This window comes from Aotus nancymaae, unplaced genomic scaffold (genome assembly GCF_030222135.1).
Source record: "Aotus nancymaae isolate 86718 unplaced genomic scaffold, 86718_ANA_hifiasm-v0.15.2.pri h1tg000018l, whole genome shotgun sequence".
NCBI lineage: Eukaryota > Metazoa > Chordata > Mammalia > Primates > Aotidae > Aotus > Aotus nancymaae.
Genome location: NW_026988430.1, coordinates 25,127,891 through 25,145,668, shown reverse-complemented (window position 1 = coordinate 25,145,668; position 17,778 = coordinate 25,127,891). Strand labels below are relative to the sequence as shown.

The following is a 17,778-nucleotide window of genomic DNA, read 5'->3' as shown; positions in this document are numbered from 1 at the left end:
AATTGCAACTCCTCCCGGAGGGCTGAGACTCTGGCCTCTTGCCTCAGCCCCCATCAGCTGAGTCTGGGGCATCTGCAGCTCCGTGTGCACCCGGCAGCAGTGTGGCTGGAAGGGCCAGATCCCGAGTTTCTCCCTGGCTATTTCTGAGCCCGGCAAACTCAGGGGCTGGGATTGTAACCTCGAGTGGAAGACTCGCGGCTTAGAGGCAGTACTCCAGGGCCAAGGGTGCAGTAACTGAGACCTGAGACTCCTGGACAAGGGGCCTGCCCAGGGTCCCGGAATGAGTGAGTAACTGAGGCAGACCCTGACACCTAATCCAGGGCTCTTCCGTTATTCCACATAGACAGGCAGGCACATTTGCCAGGACTCCAGGCTTATAAATCTGCCTGAAGATCACTCCTTCCGGTCAAAGCACGAGCTGAGATTCTCCAGATGGAAGGGAGGGTCTTGCAGAGAGTGGAGCTGGACTCCCTTCTCCTCCTCACTAGTGCAAGTGGGGGAGGGGCACATCCCTCCTCCCACCCTTGAGCCAAGCTCCATTCAAGGCAATGCGGGCTCCCTGGGCCTTTTTGGCCTGGCAGCCACCCAACCTCTGCCTCCCAGCCAGTGACCAACCCTTAACGAGGGGAGAGGGAATGACTCTAAGGAAGGGAGGGAGAGAAGGAAGGCAGAGGGAAGGCCTGGGGTCCAGAGGTGCGGCTAAGGGTTTGTGATGTGCCAGTCACACTTCCGCTGGGCACACTGTGAGTCTTCACTGGGCACCAGACTGGCGGGCCCTGGGCTTTTTCACACTCTGCTGTGGGGGATGGACTCCCAGGCTCTTTCTTTCCCCTCACAAACCTTTAATCCATTAGCATAGTGTAAGATGGCTCCTTCTGCCTCTTTGCTGCTAGATGGGCCCCTCACTTCATAGGCAGAAGAGGGGGAGAGTGGGCAGTTCTCTCATTCTAGATTGCCAGTGAAGGTGACAGGTCTCAGAATAAAATCCTGTAGGAAACTCTGAGTGTGTGCATGTGTGTGTTTGGGGGAAAGATAGGGAGGATGAATAGGAATGGGAATTGAGAGAAAACGACAGTTTTCCTGAGAAAGGAGCAGGGTATGGGGTGTCGCTGGTGTGCCTGCCAGGAAGGAAGGACCTGGCCGGTGGCCAGCAGCCTGCACCCTTGATCCTGTCTCCCTCCAGATTTGCTTCCTTGGAGAAAATTAGCACTTCAGGCCCTGTCCCAAACTCCTGGCCAGGAAGGGCTGGTTTTCATAGTGACCCCCAGGTCCTAGTAGCACCTGGCATTGTACCCCTGACACCCTTTCTCCAAAGTTCAAAAAGGAAAAGGGAAGGAAAAAGATGGGAAGGGGGAGGAGAGCTAAAAGCTCTGCCTGGGCGAACCCTGGAGTTCCAGCTCCCAGCAGGTAACTGACACTGTGGAAAAAATATGGGTTAGAATCTCAGTACCTCTACTTGCAAACTTACATGACAAATTATGGAATCTCGTCAAGCCTCAGTTTCCTTATGTGCAAAATCGGGTTGATAAGACTTTCCCCACGGTAAGATGTGAGGCTTAAATGAGATTGCATTGTGAAGCTGCTGGGCATGTCATACCTACTCAATAAATATGCATTCCCCTCTTCCTTCTTTTTCCACCCCAGATACACCCTGGTGCCCCCCACCTCCGCCAGCTCAGTGAAGGAACAGGAAGCCTGCAGGCATAAAGGTACCTGAAATGAGATTGCCAGATAAGTTTCTTTCTTTTTTTTTTTTTTTTGAGACAAGAGTCTCCCTCTGTCACCCAGGCTGGAGTGCAGTGGCACAATCTTGGCTCACTGCAACCTCCACCTCCTAGGTTCAAGGAATTCTCCTGCCTTAGCCTCCAGAGTAGCTGGGATTTCAGGTGCGTGTCACCATGCCAGGCTAATTTTTCTTTTTTCTTTTTTTTTTTTTTGTATTTTTAGTAGAGATGGGGTTTCACCATGTTGGCCTGGCTAGTCTCAAACTCCTGACCTCAGGTGACCTGCCCACCTCAGCCTCCCAAAGCACTGGGATTAAAGATGTGAGCCACTTTAAAGATGTGAGCCATTTTTAACCTTAACTATTTGTTGTTCATCTGAAATTCAAATTTAACTAGGAATCCTGTATTTTATCTGGCAACTGAATAATACTATCCTCTATCAAAAAGAGATGCTCTGGTGGGTGTGGTGGCTCACACGTGTAAGAAGGTGCGATACAGCCAGAAGGAAGCAGCCCCAGAGCTCAGGTCCAAGTGCAGCTGCTGGACTGTTTCTGGGGCTGCTCCACTTTCCACTGCTTTCTCACAAGCCCCTTCCACTTGGTAATCAGGAACCATCTCTCCTTTGCAACCTGGAAGGGCCTATGTCTCAGATGAAGGAACAGAGCTTCAGTGAGCAAAGTTACTTGTTCCAGGCCACACAGCTGAGACTTCAACCCAGGGCCTCTGTCTCCAGGCGTGCTACTCTCTGTTCTACCAGTGCCTCTTGAACTCACACATCTCTGCTCTTCCTCCTGTCCATTGCCCAGAAACATGGTGGGACATAGAACATGTTGACACCAAGGGCATCTTGACTCTGAAGCTGGACCCCATTGCTGACTCCTTGTTTTACCAGGAAGGCAGGCAGTCAGTACTGAGGACCCAGAGTAGCTGGGCATGTAGGTGAAGCAGAATTGGATTGGCAAACACCTGGAAACAGCTGCCTTCCAACAGTGGAGGGGAACTGCCTGCAAGTTCCTTATGAATTAGCTAAGAAATGAGAACAAACTATGTGCCTTCCATCCTGTTCCTAATGAATACTATCAGTAAAAGTAGTCAATACCAATTAAAACTGGCAATGGCCCAAAGTGTTCGCAGTAAAATTAATGACAGATGAAAACCTGGTTAAAAACCCCCATTTTGCTAGAAATCTTGAAAGCTGCAAAAATTGAGCAGAGAAAATTAGACTTAGTAAAAACAATCAGGTTGTTAATATTACATATAGTAAAGCTTGTTATTTATGGAAAAACTGACAAAAGAATCAAATCTTCATAAATCTTAGACCTGTACCATTTAACGCTGGAATATCAAATTTGGCAAAAAGAAGGAGGAGGAGAAAACAAAGAAACAAAATAAAGCTGCAAAAGGAAAATCATGATAGCAGGAACTACGATGTGTAAACAACTGTGCTATGATGAAATGTTCAGAGAGGCAAATCCATTGAGACAGAAGTGGATTAATGGTTGCCAGAGGCTGGGGGAAGGTCAGAAGGGGGAATCACTGCTAATGGGCATGGGGTTTCTTTTCAGGGTGATGAACGATGAACTGTTCTGGCATTAGATTGTGGTAATGGTTGCACAATTCTGCAAATATCCTCAAAACCACTGAATTGTATACTTTAAATGGGTAAATTGTATGGTATGTGAACTATATCTCAATAAAGTGGTTATAAATATGCTATGGACAAAGTAAATCAATGGATCACATCTTTGTTGAACAGCTGTTATGAAAAAGAATGAATTCTGATGAAAATAACTTCAGTAAATTATAAATGAAAAATGTTAGCAACAGTTTAACTGCACTGCACTGAAAATTGATCAAGGAATTATGTGGGTTTTGTAGGGTTTGAGCTGGAAAAATACTTGTTCAATGAAAATTCATCATTGTAGATGACATTCTGGTTTAAATGTCTGTATTCTCAATCATGGTCCTAGAGCCAAGAGGTCCTATTCACCCACTCCTCCCCTGCCCTAGGGAAGAGAGGTTACTGACAAACTCTAGTCCCAGGCTCAGCTGTTTTCCTAGCCATTGGCTTTAAGACATTGGGAAATCTTAGCCTAGCTGGATTTTAACAGTGCTCACCTTGCTTTGCAAAGCGTTTCTTACGCCTCCTTTGGGTCTGGTGTCCAGCAAACAGGTCACTGATCCTCTCAGTCCAGGCCTCATAACTGTCGGTATCTGCAACCCCGCAGCGGGGACGAGTCATCTGGCGCAGGGTGGTGCGGTCCAGCACGCCGCTGACAGGTAGTTGGGACACCCACTGAAATGCTCTGTCAGGAGGAAAGGACCGCAAGGGGAGGGTGAGTGGTAAGGGTGAGGGCAGGGAGGTCTGCCTCCCTGTGGCGTGGCCAGCCAGGCTTCCAGGAGGAGGGAGGAAATGGTCAGAGCTTGGCATCCTAGAACCCCTACCCTAAGTCCTCCACATCCCTCCATCCCTACCTGACGGCATTGCTGAATCGAGTGGAGGTGGGAGCTTTGGGGACCTGTTCACTGAAGTATCCGTATTTCTCCAAGAATGCCTGCGGGAGAGAGGAATATCAACTTTTTCCGTAGCATCCTTTACCCTCCCGTGGTCCCCAAGGGCCCATGGCACATACATCCTGCCCAGTCTCACCTCTTGTTTTCTGCCCAAGAGGGTCTATAAACTATAGCAGAATGAGTCCTGGGATTAAAGTCAAAAGGATCTGGACTCAATTCCAGGCCACCATTGACTAGCTGATGATCTCAGGCAAGTCTTTCAGTATTTCTGAACCTTTGCTTCCCGATGCCTAAAACTGGGCCAGTAGTACCTGCCCTGCAGTACCTACTGGGCCGGCAGTACCTACCCATATCTTATGGCATCGGTAGGAATCTAGCAGGACATGCTAGACAGTAGAGTAACAGGCTCTGGAGTCAGGCTCACCTAGTTTTGAATTCCAACTAGTAAGATACTTCTCCAAACCACAGGTTTCTCAACTGTAAAGTGGGCTTAATACTAGTACTTACCTTACAGGGGTTTTGTGTGTGTGAGGACTAATCACAAGAGTGCTTATAAAGCACTTAGCACAGTGCCTGTCACATAGTAGACAGCAGCTATTATAATATGCATTATGTATATATACCCCATTCATATGCATCCTGAAACAACTACACTCTCTAGAATATCTTCTGGTCTTGATTAGGAGCTGATCAGGTGCTAGCTCTGCCATGGCTGGGTTGTGAAATGTCTAATTCTGGCTTCTTAAAAAAACAGTTATCTTCCCCACAAATGTATATATATTTGTTTTGCTTTTTTTGAGATGGAGTTTCGCTCTTGTTGCCCAGGCTGGAGCGCAGTGGTACAAAGATGGCTCACTGCAACCTCCACCTCCCAGGTTCAAGCAATTCTCCTGCCTCAGTCTCCTGAATAGCTGGGATTACAGGTGCGTACCACCACACTTGCCTAATTTTGTACTTTTAGTAGAGACGGGGTTTCGCCATGTTGGCCAGGCTGGTCTCGAACTCCTGACCTCAGGTGATCCACCTGCCTCGGCCTCCCAAAGTGCTGGGATTACAGGCATGAACCACTGCACCTGGCCCAAATGTAGATATATTAGAGGTCCTAGAACAACAAATGCACTTACCACTAACATTGTAATTGATAAAAACACTTGACCCTCTAAAGACGTGTTTTTTGAATTAGTAAGCTTCTTTTATTCATTCATTTGTTAATTTATACAATGTACTAGGTACCCTGCTAGGTACAATAAAATATAAGACATCCCTAGGCTGGGCGTGGTGGCTCATGTCTATAATCCCATCACTTTGGGAGGCCAAGACGGGCACATCACCTGAGGTCAGGAGTTTGAGACCAGCTTGACCAAAATGGCGAAACTCCATCTCTACTAAAAATAAAAAACTTAGCTGGGTGTGGTGGCACGCGCCTGTTGTCCCAGCTACTCAGGAGGCTGAGGCATGAGAATTGTTTGAACCTGGAAGTCAGAGGTTGCAGTGAGCTGAGGTTATGCCACTGCACTCCAGCCTGGGTGACAGAGAGAGACCCTGTCTCAAAAAAAAAAAAGGTAACAAATCAATAAAGGAGATAAATTGGTACAATGAAGAAAATAAACCAAATGATATGATTGAGAATAATTTAGAGAAACTTCACATCAGAAGGTCAGGAAGGAGTCGAGTCTCTGAGGAACTGATACTTAATCTGAGTCCTAAAGAATGAGAAGCTCACCATGCAATGAGGTGGGAAAGGGTGTTCCAGGCAGAGGAAACAACAAATTCAAACGCCCTAGGTTAGGAATGATGGTGACATGTTTAAGGAACAGAAGGAAGGCTGGAGCACAGTAAGTGTGAAGAAACAGAGTGTGAGATGAAGTCAGAGGGAGAGGCAGGGCTGTCAGCCAGGACAAGAAGTGTAGGTTTGTTTTAGTCCTGCTGATGGATTAATTGTAGGGAATGAAAGAGAGGAATCAGGGACCCTCTTAAGTTTTTGGCTTGGAAGGTGATGCCATTTAATGTATGAGGAAGCCCACAGGAGGTACAGATGGGGGTGCGTGGGAATAAGATTACCATGGAGATTTCAAAGTAGCACTGGCTGTATGATCCTAGAGCTCAAAGAAGCAGCCAGAATATTTCAGCATGTAGGTGATATAAAGCTGTGGACCAGGATGAGTTCCTCTGGGAAAGTGGTAGAATTGGAGTACATCTCAGGGTCCAGGTGCCTTTGACTCTGCCTGCCCTAACACACCTGGAAGCTGCTCTCTCAGTAATCAAGTTATTTGTGGCCAGTGGAGAGAAAAGTGTGACTCATAATTCTCACCTATCACCAGTTCTACCCTTTGGGCAGACAATGCACTTGGCTCCCTGCTTGCCCTTCTCACTGATAAAGTTACCTAAATGTCACCTTGAATAAAAGAAGAATGTTACCTCAGCTGTATAATTCTTCTACACAGAGAATTCTTCTACCTACATAGTCTCAATTTTTACCCTTCCTTGTTACATTACTTATACAAAATGTCTTCTCTTACTCTCACTTTTCTTTGCTGTTATTTCTTTTTTCTTTTTCTTTTTTTCCCCTTTTTTATGTTTTACAGAGGGGGTCTCACTATGCTGCCCTGGCTGGAGTGCAGTGGCTATTCACCGGCATGAATAGCTGGTGTGCTATTCATCACACACAACAGCCTCAAACTCCTGGACTCAAGTGATCCTCCTATAGCCTCTTGAGTAGCTAGGACTATAGGTGCATGCCACCATGCCCACCACACTGTATTTATTTATTTATTTATTTGAGACAGAGTCTTGCACTGTCACCCCGGCTGGAGTGCAATGGCACTATCTCAGCTCATTGCAACCTCTGCCTCCAGGGGTTCATGCAATTCTCCTGCCTCAGCCTCCTGAGTAGCTGGGATTACAGGCGCACACCACCACACAAGGCTAATTTTTTATATTTTTAGTAGTGATGGGGTTTCACTGTGTTAGCCAGACTGGTCTCAAATTCCTGACCTTGTGGTCCTCCTGCCTCGGCCTCCCAAAGTGCTGGGATTACAGGCATGAGCCGCCGTGCCCAGCTATACTGTATTTCTTAACTCAAAGTAATTCCAATCATAGCTACCGTCTCAAGGAAAATGCACAAGTTGGGAAGGAAGCTAGATACTAAGACCCAGGATCAGCAAACCCTATATCTTTGCAAGTATCCAGCTTCCCCTTGTGGATTTCATTCACATTCATTTTCAGCAACCTCCACGTCCTCTTCTCAATAAAGTAACTTTTCATACGGACTCCTTATTCTAGATAACTTTTCTAGTCCATTTCATTGTTTTTCTGCATTAATTCATTAGTATTTCAGAACTATTGTTTCCTTTTTTCCCTTTGCAAATGTACACTATTTTTGGATGCATAATGGATTAAAAATGTCCTGGTGGCTTAATTTGGCAAGTTATTTCCTGCTCAAAATCATGTGACATCATGGTATAGCCACCAGGTTTGGGGATGAAAATCTGTTCCCAGCCCTGATTCCATCAGATGCCTGGGGACAAATTATTTAATCTCTCTGAACCTCTCTTTCTTTATCCACAAAGTGAGAATAAAATCAATTTATGCTTAATCTTATTCAGGGTTCTCAGAAGGATTAAATAAAACAATGCACATTTAGCATAGTGCTAGGTACATTGTAAATGCTCAATAGTTTATCTCGTTTATTCACCTTAGAGGGAAAATTAACAATAGACTTTTGGAAAAGGTAACTGCTTTGAACATGGCAATTACACCTCTGTTTCTCAATTCAGGTGCTTCTATCTCTGACTTGCCTGACCTCAGCTGGATGGCTGGTTCTCTTCCTTGTCTCCTCCTTTCCTTTGGGGAGGATGGACAGAGGACTTTCTGAAGGAAGCCAGGGAATTAATGTCTCCTTAGAGGCAGTTTTGCCAAGTGATTGACTTGGGAGAGACCGGGTCACAGGTCAGCACGGCTGGCACTCCCTTGTGCCTCTCTCCACAAACACACCCAGCCCTTATCAGGGAGTTGGCTCCGGTTCTGGAACTCTGAAGCCTTGGACAGAGCGGGAGGGAGGGGAAATTGACTGGCGGCGTCTCCTGTTTCCTGGCTGGGCTGCTGTGCCTGGTACTCTGGCAGGCAAGGTGGGGTGGAGGGCAGGATGGGGGTGGGGGTGAGGGCCTTTTTCAGGGGTCCCTCAGAGGGGAAGTCCTGGGTCTTTCTTCCTAACTCGCTTCTGGGACCCTGTAGGTTGCAAGGCAGAGTTAAAGTCCCATTAAGCAGAATGAGCACATGGCCAGGACATCAGCCAAGCAGAGGCACTGAAAGAATCAGAAAAATAAATTTTTAGAACTTGACATTTTATGTTTTTATAAAAGCACTGAAGTAGCTGGGCGTAGTGGTTCACGCCTGTAATCCCAGCACTTTCAGAGGCTGAGGCAGGTGGATTGCCTGAGGTCAGGAGTTCGAGGCCAGCCTGGCCAACATGGTGAAACCCTGTCTCTACTAAAAATACAAAAACTAGCTGGGCATGGTGGTGGGTGCCTGTAATTCCAGCTACCTGGGAGGCTGAGGCAGGAGAATCACTTGAACCCGGGAGGTGGAGGTTGCAGTGAGCTGAGATCGCACCATAGCACTCCAGCCTGAGCAACAAAAGTAAGATTCCATCTCAAAAAAAAAAAAAGCACTGAAGTATTATAACAGGGATTATCAGGATTTATGGGCTCCCTTATACTTTTATGCCTAACATGCATATATATTCAAAAAATTTTTAAAACACATACAGGAAGGGATCCCTAATGCTGTCAGGGCTAAGTGTTCTGTGGAGTGGAGGCAGATCCACATCTCCGGGTGAGGAGGTGGTGTGGTTGAAATTCTATCTGCTTCTGGAGGTGTCCCTAACCCTCTTCTGTGAGGCATTTTTCATGCCTCAGTTTCCCCCAGCAAAGGTGAGAGAAATGGTCTACTCTGCATGGGAGAAGGAGCAGGCGTGTGGGGTTAGGGTGGAGGAGTGTCAGCATGACAAAGGGATCCCAAGAGAAGACACAAGACTGGGAGGTGGAGCTCCAGTTCTCATCCCAGCTTGAACATGAGACCTCTAGCGGGTCATTTTCCTTCTAGGCTTCCATTTTCCTGGGGCCTTGTCAGTTCTCTTAGGGACTCTCTGAGTTCCACCTGGGATCATCCCTGCCCCACTTCATGAAGGCAGGGTCTAGACTGCTCTTCCTGGTCTTGAAGTTCAAGGACCAGGTTATCTCTCTTCCCTATTTTCCACCCGTCCTTTCTCTCAGGGAGCTCAAGGCTTGAGCTGAATGGAGAGGAAGCTGGAGGGCTGTGCCCCTTAAGTGACTCACCCTACTCTGGCCTAAAAGCTTGTGCCAACATGCCTCACCCCCTTGGTTAGGGCTAGGACCACTTTCCCGGGGAAGTCACCTCTGAAAGTCCCTGGGAGTGGCTGTGGAGTCTGTGTAAAATGGAACTAGTTCTCCCAGGACCCAGCCAGCTGGGTGGAATCACAGTGCTAGGGATTCTAGGCCTGTATCGGTCCTGACTTGTCCTGGAGGGTGCATACAGCCTAGCCTATTTAGTGCCTGAGGGAAGGGAAATTTTGGCCATTTCTGTGCAGGGCAGGACCAAGGATGAGGTGTAGCAAAATGAACCCAAGGCCTGAGTCAGGAACTCTGCATCATTGGACTGGCAGGGCAAGGGCACTGGACTGAGAGTCTTGAGTTTTATTCCTGGTATTATGGCTAACTGTGTGCCCTTAGGCAAGTCCTTCACCTCTCTGGCTTCAGTTTCCTCTTCTATAAAATGAGGAGTTTGGATTATTAGAGCTCTAATATATATTCCAGCTCTATCCATTACTCTAGCCCTGCGTCTGCAACTGACTAGCTGTGTAAATTAAGACAAAGTTACTTAACCTCTCCGTGTCTCAATGTATAAAATGGGAGAAAGAATAGTGCTTTACTTTTCTCACAGGAGGACCATCAACATCTAAGAAGATGCTTTGGGAAAGCTTTATGACAGTTGTCCCATTAACAATGCTATTTTTACCTCTATGGTCATGGAGCTTTATTGCTGGAAGGGACATTTGGTAGGTGAATGTGTAGGATTCACCTTCTTAGACATCCTCCATATCACAGAATTTCAGCAGCAGAAATGAAATTAAGAATTTAAGGATTGCCAAATACATGCAGAAACTGTCACTTTACCTATGATATACTCCATCTCACATGACATTTTATTATTATTTTAGTTTCTATAGTGACTCTTTGAGATTGTGCTTATTATTCAAGTGTATCTTTGGCATTATCAGCCAAGTCAAGATGCAAAGGATGGCCAGGTATAATGGCTCACGCCTGTAATCCTAGCACTTTGGGAGGCTGGGGCAGGAAGAGCTCTTGAAGCCAGGAGTTTGAGACCAGCCTGGGCTGGTGAGATCCTGTCTCTACCAAAAAAAAAAAAAAAAAAAAAAAAAAAAAAAAAAAGCCGGATATAGTGGCTCATGCCTGTAATCTCAGCCCACAGGCTGAGGTGGGTGGATCATGAGGTCAAGAGATTGAGACCATCCTGGCCAACATGGTAAAACCGTGTCTCTACTAAAAATACAAAAATCAGCTGGGCGTGGTGGAGCATGCCTGTAGTCCCAGCTACTCGGGAGGCTGAGGCAGGAGAATTGCTTGAGCCTGGGAGGTAGAGGTTGCAGTGAGCTGAGATCACACCATTGCACTCCAGCCTGGCAACAGAGCGAGACTCCATCTCAAGAAAACAAAAACAAACAAAAAAAAGATGAACGATAGCTGGTATTCTGCCTTGACGTGTTCTGCATATTAAAAAATGTTTTCTGCTAGTCAGGAGCACAATAAGCCCTAGACAACTGTAGGGCTTTTTAAAGATGTCACACTTTCTTTGAACCTAACAATCACCTTGCAAGAATATAGCAGGACAGGTGTTGCTATTCCCATTTTAAAGATGAAGAAATTAAGTCTCAGGAGAGTGTAGTGTCTTACTAAAGTGACCTAGTGTGTGACAGAACCAGTACTTGAATCTGAATCCTGTGACATCTACCCTAGGATGCTTTATTTTACATTTAAACAAGTGACTCAGAGGCTTTAAAACTAAAGGGGCAAGGGCTAAGCTGCTCTCTCTACTGGGGAGCTGACTCTCAACTAAGAAAAAGGTCAAACTTGCTGTTAAAAGAAAAAAAGAAAAAGAAAAATGTCAAACTGGGATTTCTCCTATCTGCTCTACAAGAAAGTCCAGGTTAGAGCAGAGAAAAGATGTTGCTTAGGTGGTGGGCTCCGACTTTCAAATAGGGGCTAGGATCTTGTCTTCCATCACACCCAAAACAGGTTGTCTAACAGGCCACAGGCATTCGACAGGACTGAAGCACGTTCCTGAATAAAGACAAACATCTGCCACCAGAATGCTCTGGTTTCACCCTCTGGCTCCTGGGGGCTAGTAAAGACCTCAGGACAGTGGGGTCAGCTCAGCTCCTTTCCTTTATTTTTGGGCAAAGGCTTCCCCTTCCCTCTGTCTGATTCCCCTTTCTTTTCTACTTCTTTCCTTTGTCCTTAGTCTTTTTTTTTTTTTTTTTTGAGTCAGAGTCTCACTCTGTCGCCCAGGCTGGAGTGCAGTGGCGCAATCTCAGCTCACTGCAACCTCTGCCTCCTGGGCTCAAGCAATTCTCCTGCCTCAGTCCATGAGTAGTTGGGATTACAGGCATGCACCACCATGTATTTTTAGTAGAGACGGGTCTTTGCCATGTTGGCCGGCTGGTCTCAAATTCCTGACCTCAAGTGATCCACTAAACCTGGCTTCCCAAAGTGCTGGGATTATAGGTGTGAGCACTGCACCCAGCCCCTTTGTCCTTAGTCTTACAGTCACAAAGTTCTGTCTGGGTATAACCTAGATACCTCTTGTTATAATCCCTGCTCCTTCCTCTCTCTCTCTCTCTCTCTCTCTCTCTCTCTCTGTCTCTCTCTCTCTCTCTCTCTCGACAGGGTCTTGCTCTGTCGCCCTGGCTGGAGTGCAGTGGTGTGATCAAAGCTCACTGCAAACCTCGACCTCCTGAGCTCAAGTGATCCTCATACCTCAGCCTCCTGAGTAGCTGGGACTACAGGCATGTGCCACCATGCCTGGCTAATTTTTAAACTTTTGTAAAGATGGAGTCTGTCTATGATGCCAAGGCTGATCTTGACCTCCTGGCCTGAAGTGATCCTTCTACCCCAAAGTGTTGGGGTTACAGCCATCATGAGCCACTGTGGCCAGCCCTCCTTTCATTTTCTGTCCTTAAGGAAGATGGAAAACACCAGCCAGTTAGTCTCCAGCCAGACCACATCTTGTACTCTTTCTCTAATGCCAAATAACTATACTGTGTGTACTCATGGTTCTCACTAGACTTGTGGGGCTAAGTTTAGGGCACACAAAATAATGCCTTGATCAAGGGTGGGTTTAGGGAGATGTTGTGCAACCATATCTTTCTGCTATGGTCATGCTTCCACTACCCCAAATCATGGTAGATTTCTTCATTTCCAAATTGGCTAGACAAGTGCTTTTACACCAACTGTGGTCCTCTAGGACCCTTCAGAGCCTCTTCTGCACTTCTATTCACCCTGTACCCATGAGTCACTGAGCTGAGTTCTTGGGAACGGCTTCCACACCCAGGCTTCTGGGTTTCTGACTCACAAAAAGTCAAATGAATGGCTCTGGGGTATGAGAAACAGACACTGCATCTGGGGGTGGATACTCCACAGAAGCTTCAGTGTCTCCCTGGAGAAATAAACTCTCCAGCTCCTTGTACTGGCACACTAGTAGTAGTTGTACAGACACAGCTAGACCACCCAGTGGAAGGCAGGCCCTGGAACTACTGCCTGGCTGTTCTAAAGAAGGTCCGAGCAAAGCAAATGATAGAGAATCTGTGTCACCCAAGCACAGGACAGTGTCTGGTTTGGAACGGGAGTGGGGGACAGGGTGATGATATCATCCATTAACTCTCAATCTTGCAACTCAGTAGTGCATGTTCTTCCTACTTCCCAGTGCTGTGAGCAGCTCTAGTTTTCCTAAGTGGGTAACAATGAACTTGTTTGTCCACAACACAGCTTTGTAAGCCATTAGCCTCCTCCCTGGCAAAGCCCACTCTGGAAAGGCCTCAACTTTGTTACATTGTGTGCACACAGGGAACACACAGAGCATGTACACACGGTACAGGGATACACACAGAGACTTGAGAACACAGGCACATCCAGACAGACAGACATGGACACAGAAGCAGATGATGTATGCTCACATACAGGCACACACTTATATAGAGGCACAAGCATACAGACACACCAAAGCCAAACAGTGTCAGAGCTAGAGAGAATCTTAGAAGTCGTTTAAGAAATTCAGCCCCCTTATTTTACAGAGGAGGAAACTGCAGCCAAGTGAAGGAACTACCTATGATCACACAGCTGTTTTGTATTAGGTCTTTCTTTCCTGTGCCCTTTTGGTTTAATGTGTTCTTTCTTCAGATTCTTAAAGTGGAAGATTAAACCACTGACCTAAAACTTCTTTCTTAAGCTGTAAGTTTCATTTAAGGCACAAATATTGATTTGAAATGTTGTATTTTCATTATTATTCAGTTTCATTGCCCTGGTGATTTCTGAATCAACTCACGGGTAATTTAGGAGTATGTTGTTTAATTTCCAAAGATCTGGGGCTTCGCTAGATGTCTTATTGTTACTGATTTTTAAATTAGTTCTGTTTTGGTAAGAAAACGTAATTTGCAACATTTAAAGTTTTTGTTTGTTTGTTTGTTTGAGATAGAGTCTCACCCTGTTGCCCAGGCTGGAGTGCAGCAGTGCGATCTTGGCTCACTGCAACTTCCACCTCCTGGGTTCAAGTAATTCTCCTGCTTCAGCCTCCCGAGTAGCTGAGATTACAGGTGTTTGTCACTATGTCCAGCTAATTTTTACTATTTGTAGTAGAGATGAAGTTTCACCATGTTGGTCAGGCTGGTCTCCAGCTCCTGACCTCAAATGATCCTCCTGCCTTGGCCTCCCAAAATGCTGGGATTATAGGTATGAGCCACCGCACCCAGCCTTTTGCAAAATTTAAATGTTTGAAATGAATTGATACTTATTTTATGGCCCAGCCTATGGTCTCAATGGGTAAATTGAGAAGCAATAGTACGTCATAAAAAGGATGTAGTTCCTCTCTCTTCTCCCCTCTCCCAACACTCATGCCCAGGACCGAGCTGCCATGTTATAAGGAAGCCCCAACTAGCCCACATGAACAGACCATGTGGATAGGCCCACGTGAAAAAGAACTGAGGCCACCAGCCAACAGCCAGTATCGACTGCCAGATAGCTAAAGGAACTTCAGATGATTCCAGCCCCAGACACTGTAGAATGGAGACAAGCTGAGTCTCCCTGATGTGCCCTATTTGAAATTTCGACTGACAGTATCTGTCAACTTAATAAATGGTTGTTTTACTTCACTAAGTATTGGGAGTAATTTCTTATATAGTCATAGTAACTAAAATACTGTTTTTAGGAATTGCGGCTCTGTGCTGTCTGTTGTCCAATGCTGAAAATAGTTGCCTTACATATTTTGTCCTGTATTGTTGTTGTGGGGGAGCTAGTCTTCAAGCCCAGACTTTAAGCCGAAGCTCTGTTCTCTAAAGTAATGATAAAGGTAATAACAGCATTGAGAGCAACTTCCTATTATAGACTACTTTCTATGTACTATGAACTGTGCTAGGTATTTTACATATGTTATTTCAATGAAACCATACAACAATCTTGTTAAATAGGCATTATTAACTCCCATTGTATGGAGAAGAAAACTGAGGTTCATAGAGGTTAAATGAGTTATCCATGGTTTACATATGGGTTTGTCTGGCACTGAAGCTCATGCAATTAACCATATATAGAAACACATATATATGGTTTCTATATACACATACACAACTCTATACGAATTCCCAATTGTGTGTGTATATATGTAATATATGTATACACACACACCCCCACTACACATTTCCAGAGTTTTGGTTTGTTTGGTTTTTTTGAAACAGAGTTTTGCTCTTGTCACCCAGACTGGAGTGCAATAGCGCAATCTTGGCTCACGACAACCTCTGCCTCTCAGGTTTAAGCAATTGTCCTGCTTCAGCTTCCCAAGTAGCTGGAATTACAGGCATGTGCCAACACACCCAGCTAATTTTTATATTTTTAGTAGAGACGGGGTTTCACCATGTTGACCAGGCTGGTCTCAAACTCCTGACCTCAGGTGATCCACCTGCCTCGGTCTCCCGAAGTGCTGGGATAATAGACGTGAGTCACCGTGCCCAGCCCATTTCCAGAGTTTTTAATGCTTTAAAAATATTTTTTTGTTCTCAGAGCTAAAAATCCCCTTCCCCCAATTTATGTTCAATAGACGGAAAGAAACTCAATCTGCTAGATATTAAGTTTCCCAAGCATACCCCAAGATGAAATTCTCTCCATCTGGGGCCCCCACAGGCATGGGCAGCAGAGATATGCCTCTGTTCCCTTGCCAAGGATTGCCTGGGACCCGAACTTGCAGGGAGGTGGAGTGGGACTCTTAACAAGACTTGGCTTGGCAGACAGAAGCCTTCTCCTGGGGCTGCAAGGACTCTGCCCTTGATGTTGTAATAGTGTCAATCGAGAGAAACAAAGTGCTTCTCCGATTGTGCAGAGAAAGCAGAGAGCACAGAGGGGTGGCAGGCATCAAGAGATGATGCATTGTTGAAGCAGGGTCATTTCCAAATATTCCCCAGCAGTGATGGGAGCTGGCTCATGGAAGGATGAGGCATTCAGACAGGGCCCTCTTCATTCTGCAGTTTCCCCAAATTCAGCTTGCCCTTCTAGGGAAACGGAGTAGAGAGGATATTGAGAAGCTCTGAATGGGCAGTTTGAGGGCAGGAAAGAAGCTCTTAGAGAAGCAAGAGTTTCAGGGCAGAGCGTTGGGCTCGGTAATTCAGAACCGGTGTTCATATTTCAGCCCGGTGCAGTGGCTCAGGCCTGTAATCCCAGCTTCCGGAAGCCGAGGAAGGCAGATCACTTGAGGTCCGGAGTTCGAGAGCAGCCTGGCCAACATGGTGAAACCCTGTCTCTACTAAAAATGCAAAAATTAGCTGGGTGTCATGGCGCGTGCCTGTAATCCCAGCTACTCGGGAGGCTGAGGCAGGAGAATCGCTTGAACCTGGGAGACGGAGGTTGCAGTGAGTCGAGATCGAGCCATTGCACTCCAGCCTGGACGACAGAGAGAGACTCTGTCTCAATAAATAAATAAATAAATAAAAATAAAAAATAAAGAAAGAAAAGAAAAAAGAAACCTGTTCATACCCTTTCTTCTTAAAATAGCAGAGACCCTGGTCATATTCTTGAGAAGAAGTAAGAACACAAGCAGACATGCTTCTTTGGGGAGGAAAGAAATGATACTGTTGTGTTATTACAATCACTTTTATCTAGAAAATAGACGCCCCATATCGATCCTGACCCCTACCTCACAAAAAATTCCCCTTGCGCAACCTACAGCAAACAGTTGCGTCCAAAGTAAGAAAATGGAAAGGGAGCTCTTTAAGTTTCACCTTCCTGCACCCTTTTCTCAAGTTCAGCCCTAAAGCCCCTTTTAAAGCTCATTAGAAGCAACTCTTGAGAGTGTACTACTCTTGCCCATTTTACAGACGAAGAAACTAGTTCTGAGCAGTTTAAATTGCTTGCCCAAGCTGGTCAGCAGCAGTCCCTGGCCAGGAAGCCAGCGCTCTGTCCCGAGTCCCTGCCAGCCAGCCGTTCCCTCTCTACAGCACCAAATTGAGGCTTCCACACGGTTCGGGAGCATCCGACGATTGAACGTCATTCTCCCCAGCCTAAGTGTATGAGGGAGAGCGGCACCGTGCCAAACTGGGGTAGGAGGTCCCCTCTGGGCTCTCGCCGTCTGTTCGGTCTTGTCTCGGTACCCGCCCCAGCTCATCAATGCGAATCCGCGTGCCTGTGTGGTTCCAGCCTGGCACGGGTAAAAAACTGCCCGGCTTTTTGTGTGCAAGTGCGAAGGGGTCGGAGGACAGGGGGAGGGTAACGGAGATTGTCCGCTCACAGGGGACTGCCCGGTGGCCGGACTGCAAAGTGCTGGCAGGTCTCAAGCTCGCGCACCGCTCTCCGCCAGGTACACACCCCGTACCTCCGCCTCCTTGCGCAGCTCCTGGCCTCCGCGCTCCGCGGGCTGGGCGTCCAGGCGGCCCCACAGCAGCAGCAGAGGCAGGGCCCGCAGCAGGAGGCCGACACGTGCGACCATCTCGCCGCCTCCGGTGTAGCCGGCTCGGGAGCTACTGCGCGCAGGGAGCCAACTGGCCTTCAGCCGCGCCCGGGACCCCGGAGATGCGCCGGCTCTGCGCTGCCCCCGCGCGGAGGGGGATTGTCCCGGAGGCTTGCTGGTGCCCCAGCTCCGCGCGGTGGGCTGCTCCTCCGCTGCGTTTCGCCGGGAGCCGGCCAGAGGTCGTCCAGCCCCGGCAGTGCCTGCCCGCGGGTCCGCCGGTCCCGGGGACCGAGGGAGGGAG

General features: G+C 47.0%; 1 protein-coding gene across 2 annotated transcripts in view; it reads right to left on the bottom strand.

Annotated features, from left to right (window-relative positions):
* MMP28 (matrix metallopeptidase 28) overlaps nt 1–17,778 on the bottom strand; it is a 26,270-nt gene extending 8,492 nt beyond the window's left edge. For both annotated transcript variants that reach the window (XM_012445533.2, XM_064378462.1), the window contains exons 1-3: nt 17,403–17,778; nt 4,200–4,279; nt 3,843–4,030 (exon numbers count right to left, since the gene is read on the bottom strand). In XM_012445533.2, the coding sequence (XP_012300956.2) occupies nt 3,843–4,030; nt 4,200–4,279; nt 17,403–17,516 (382 nt within the window). In that variant the 5' untranslated portion in view covers nt 17,517–17,778. The remainder of the gene's footprint in view (nt 1–3,842; nt 4,031–4,199; nt 4,280–17,402) is intronic.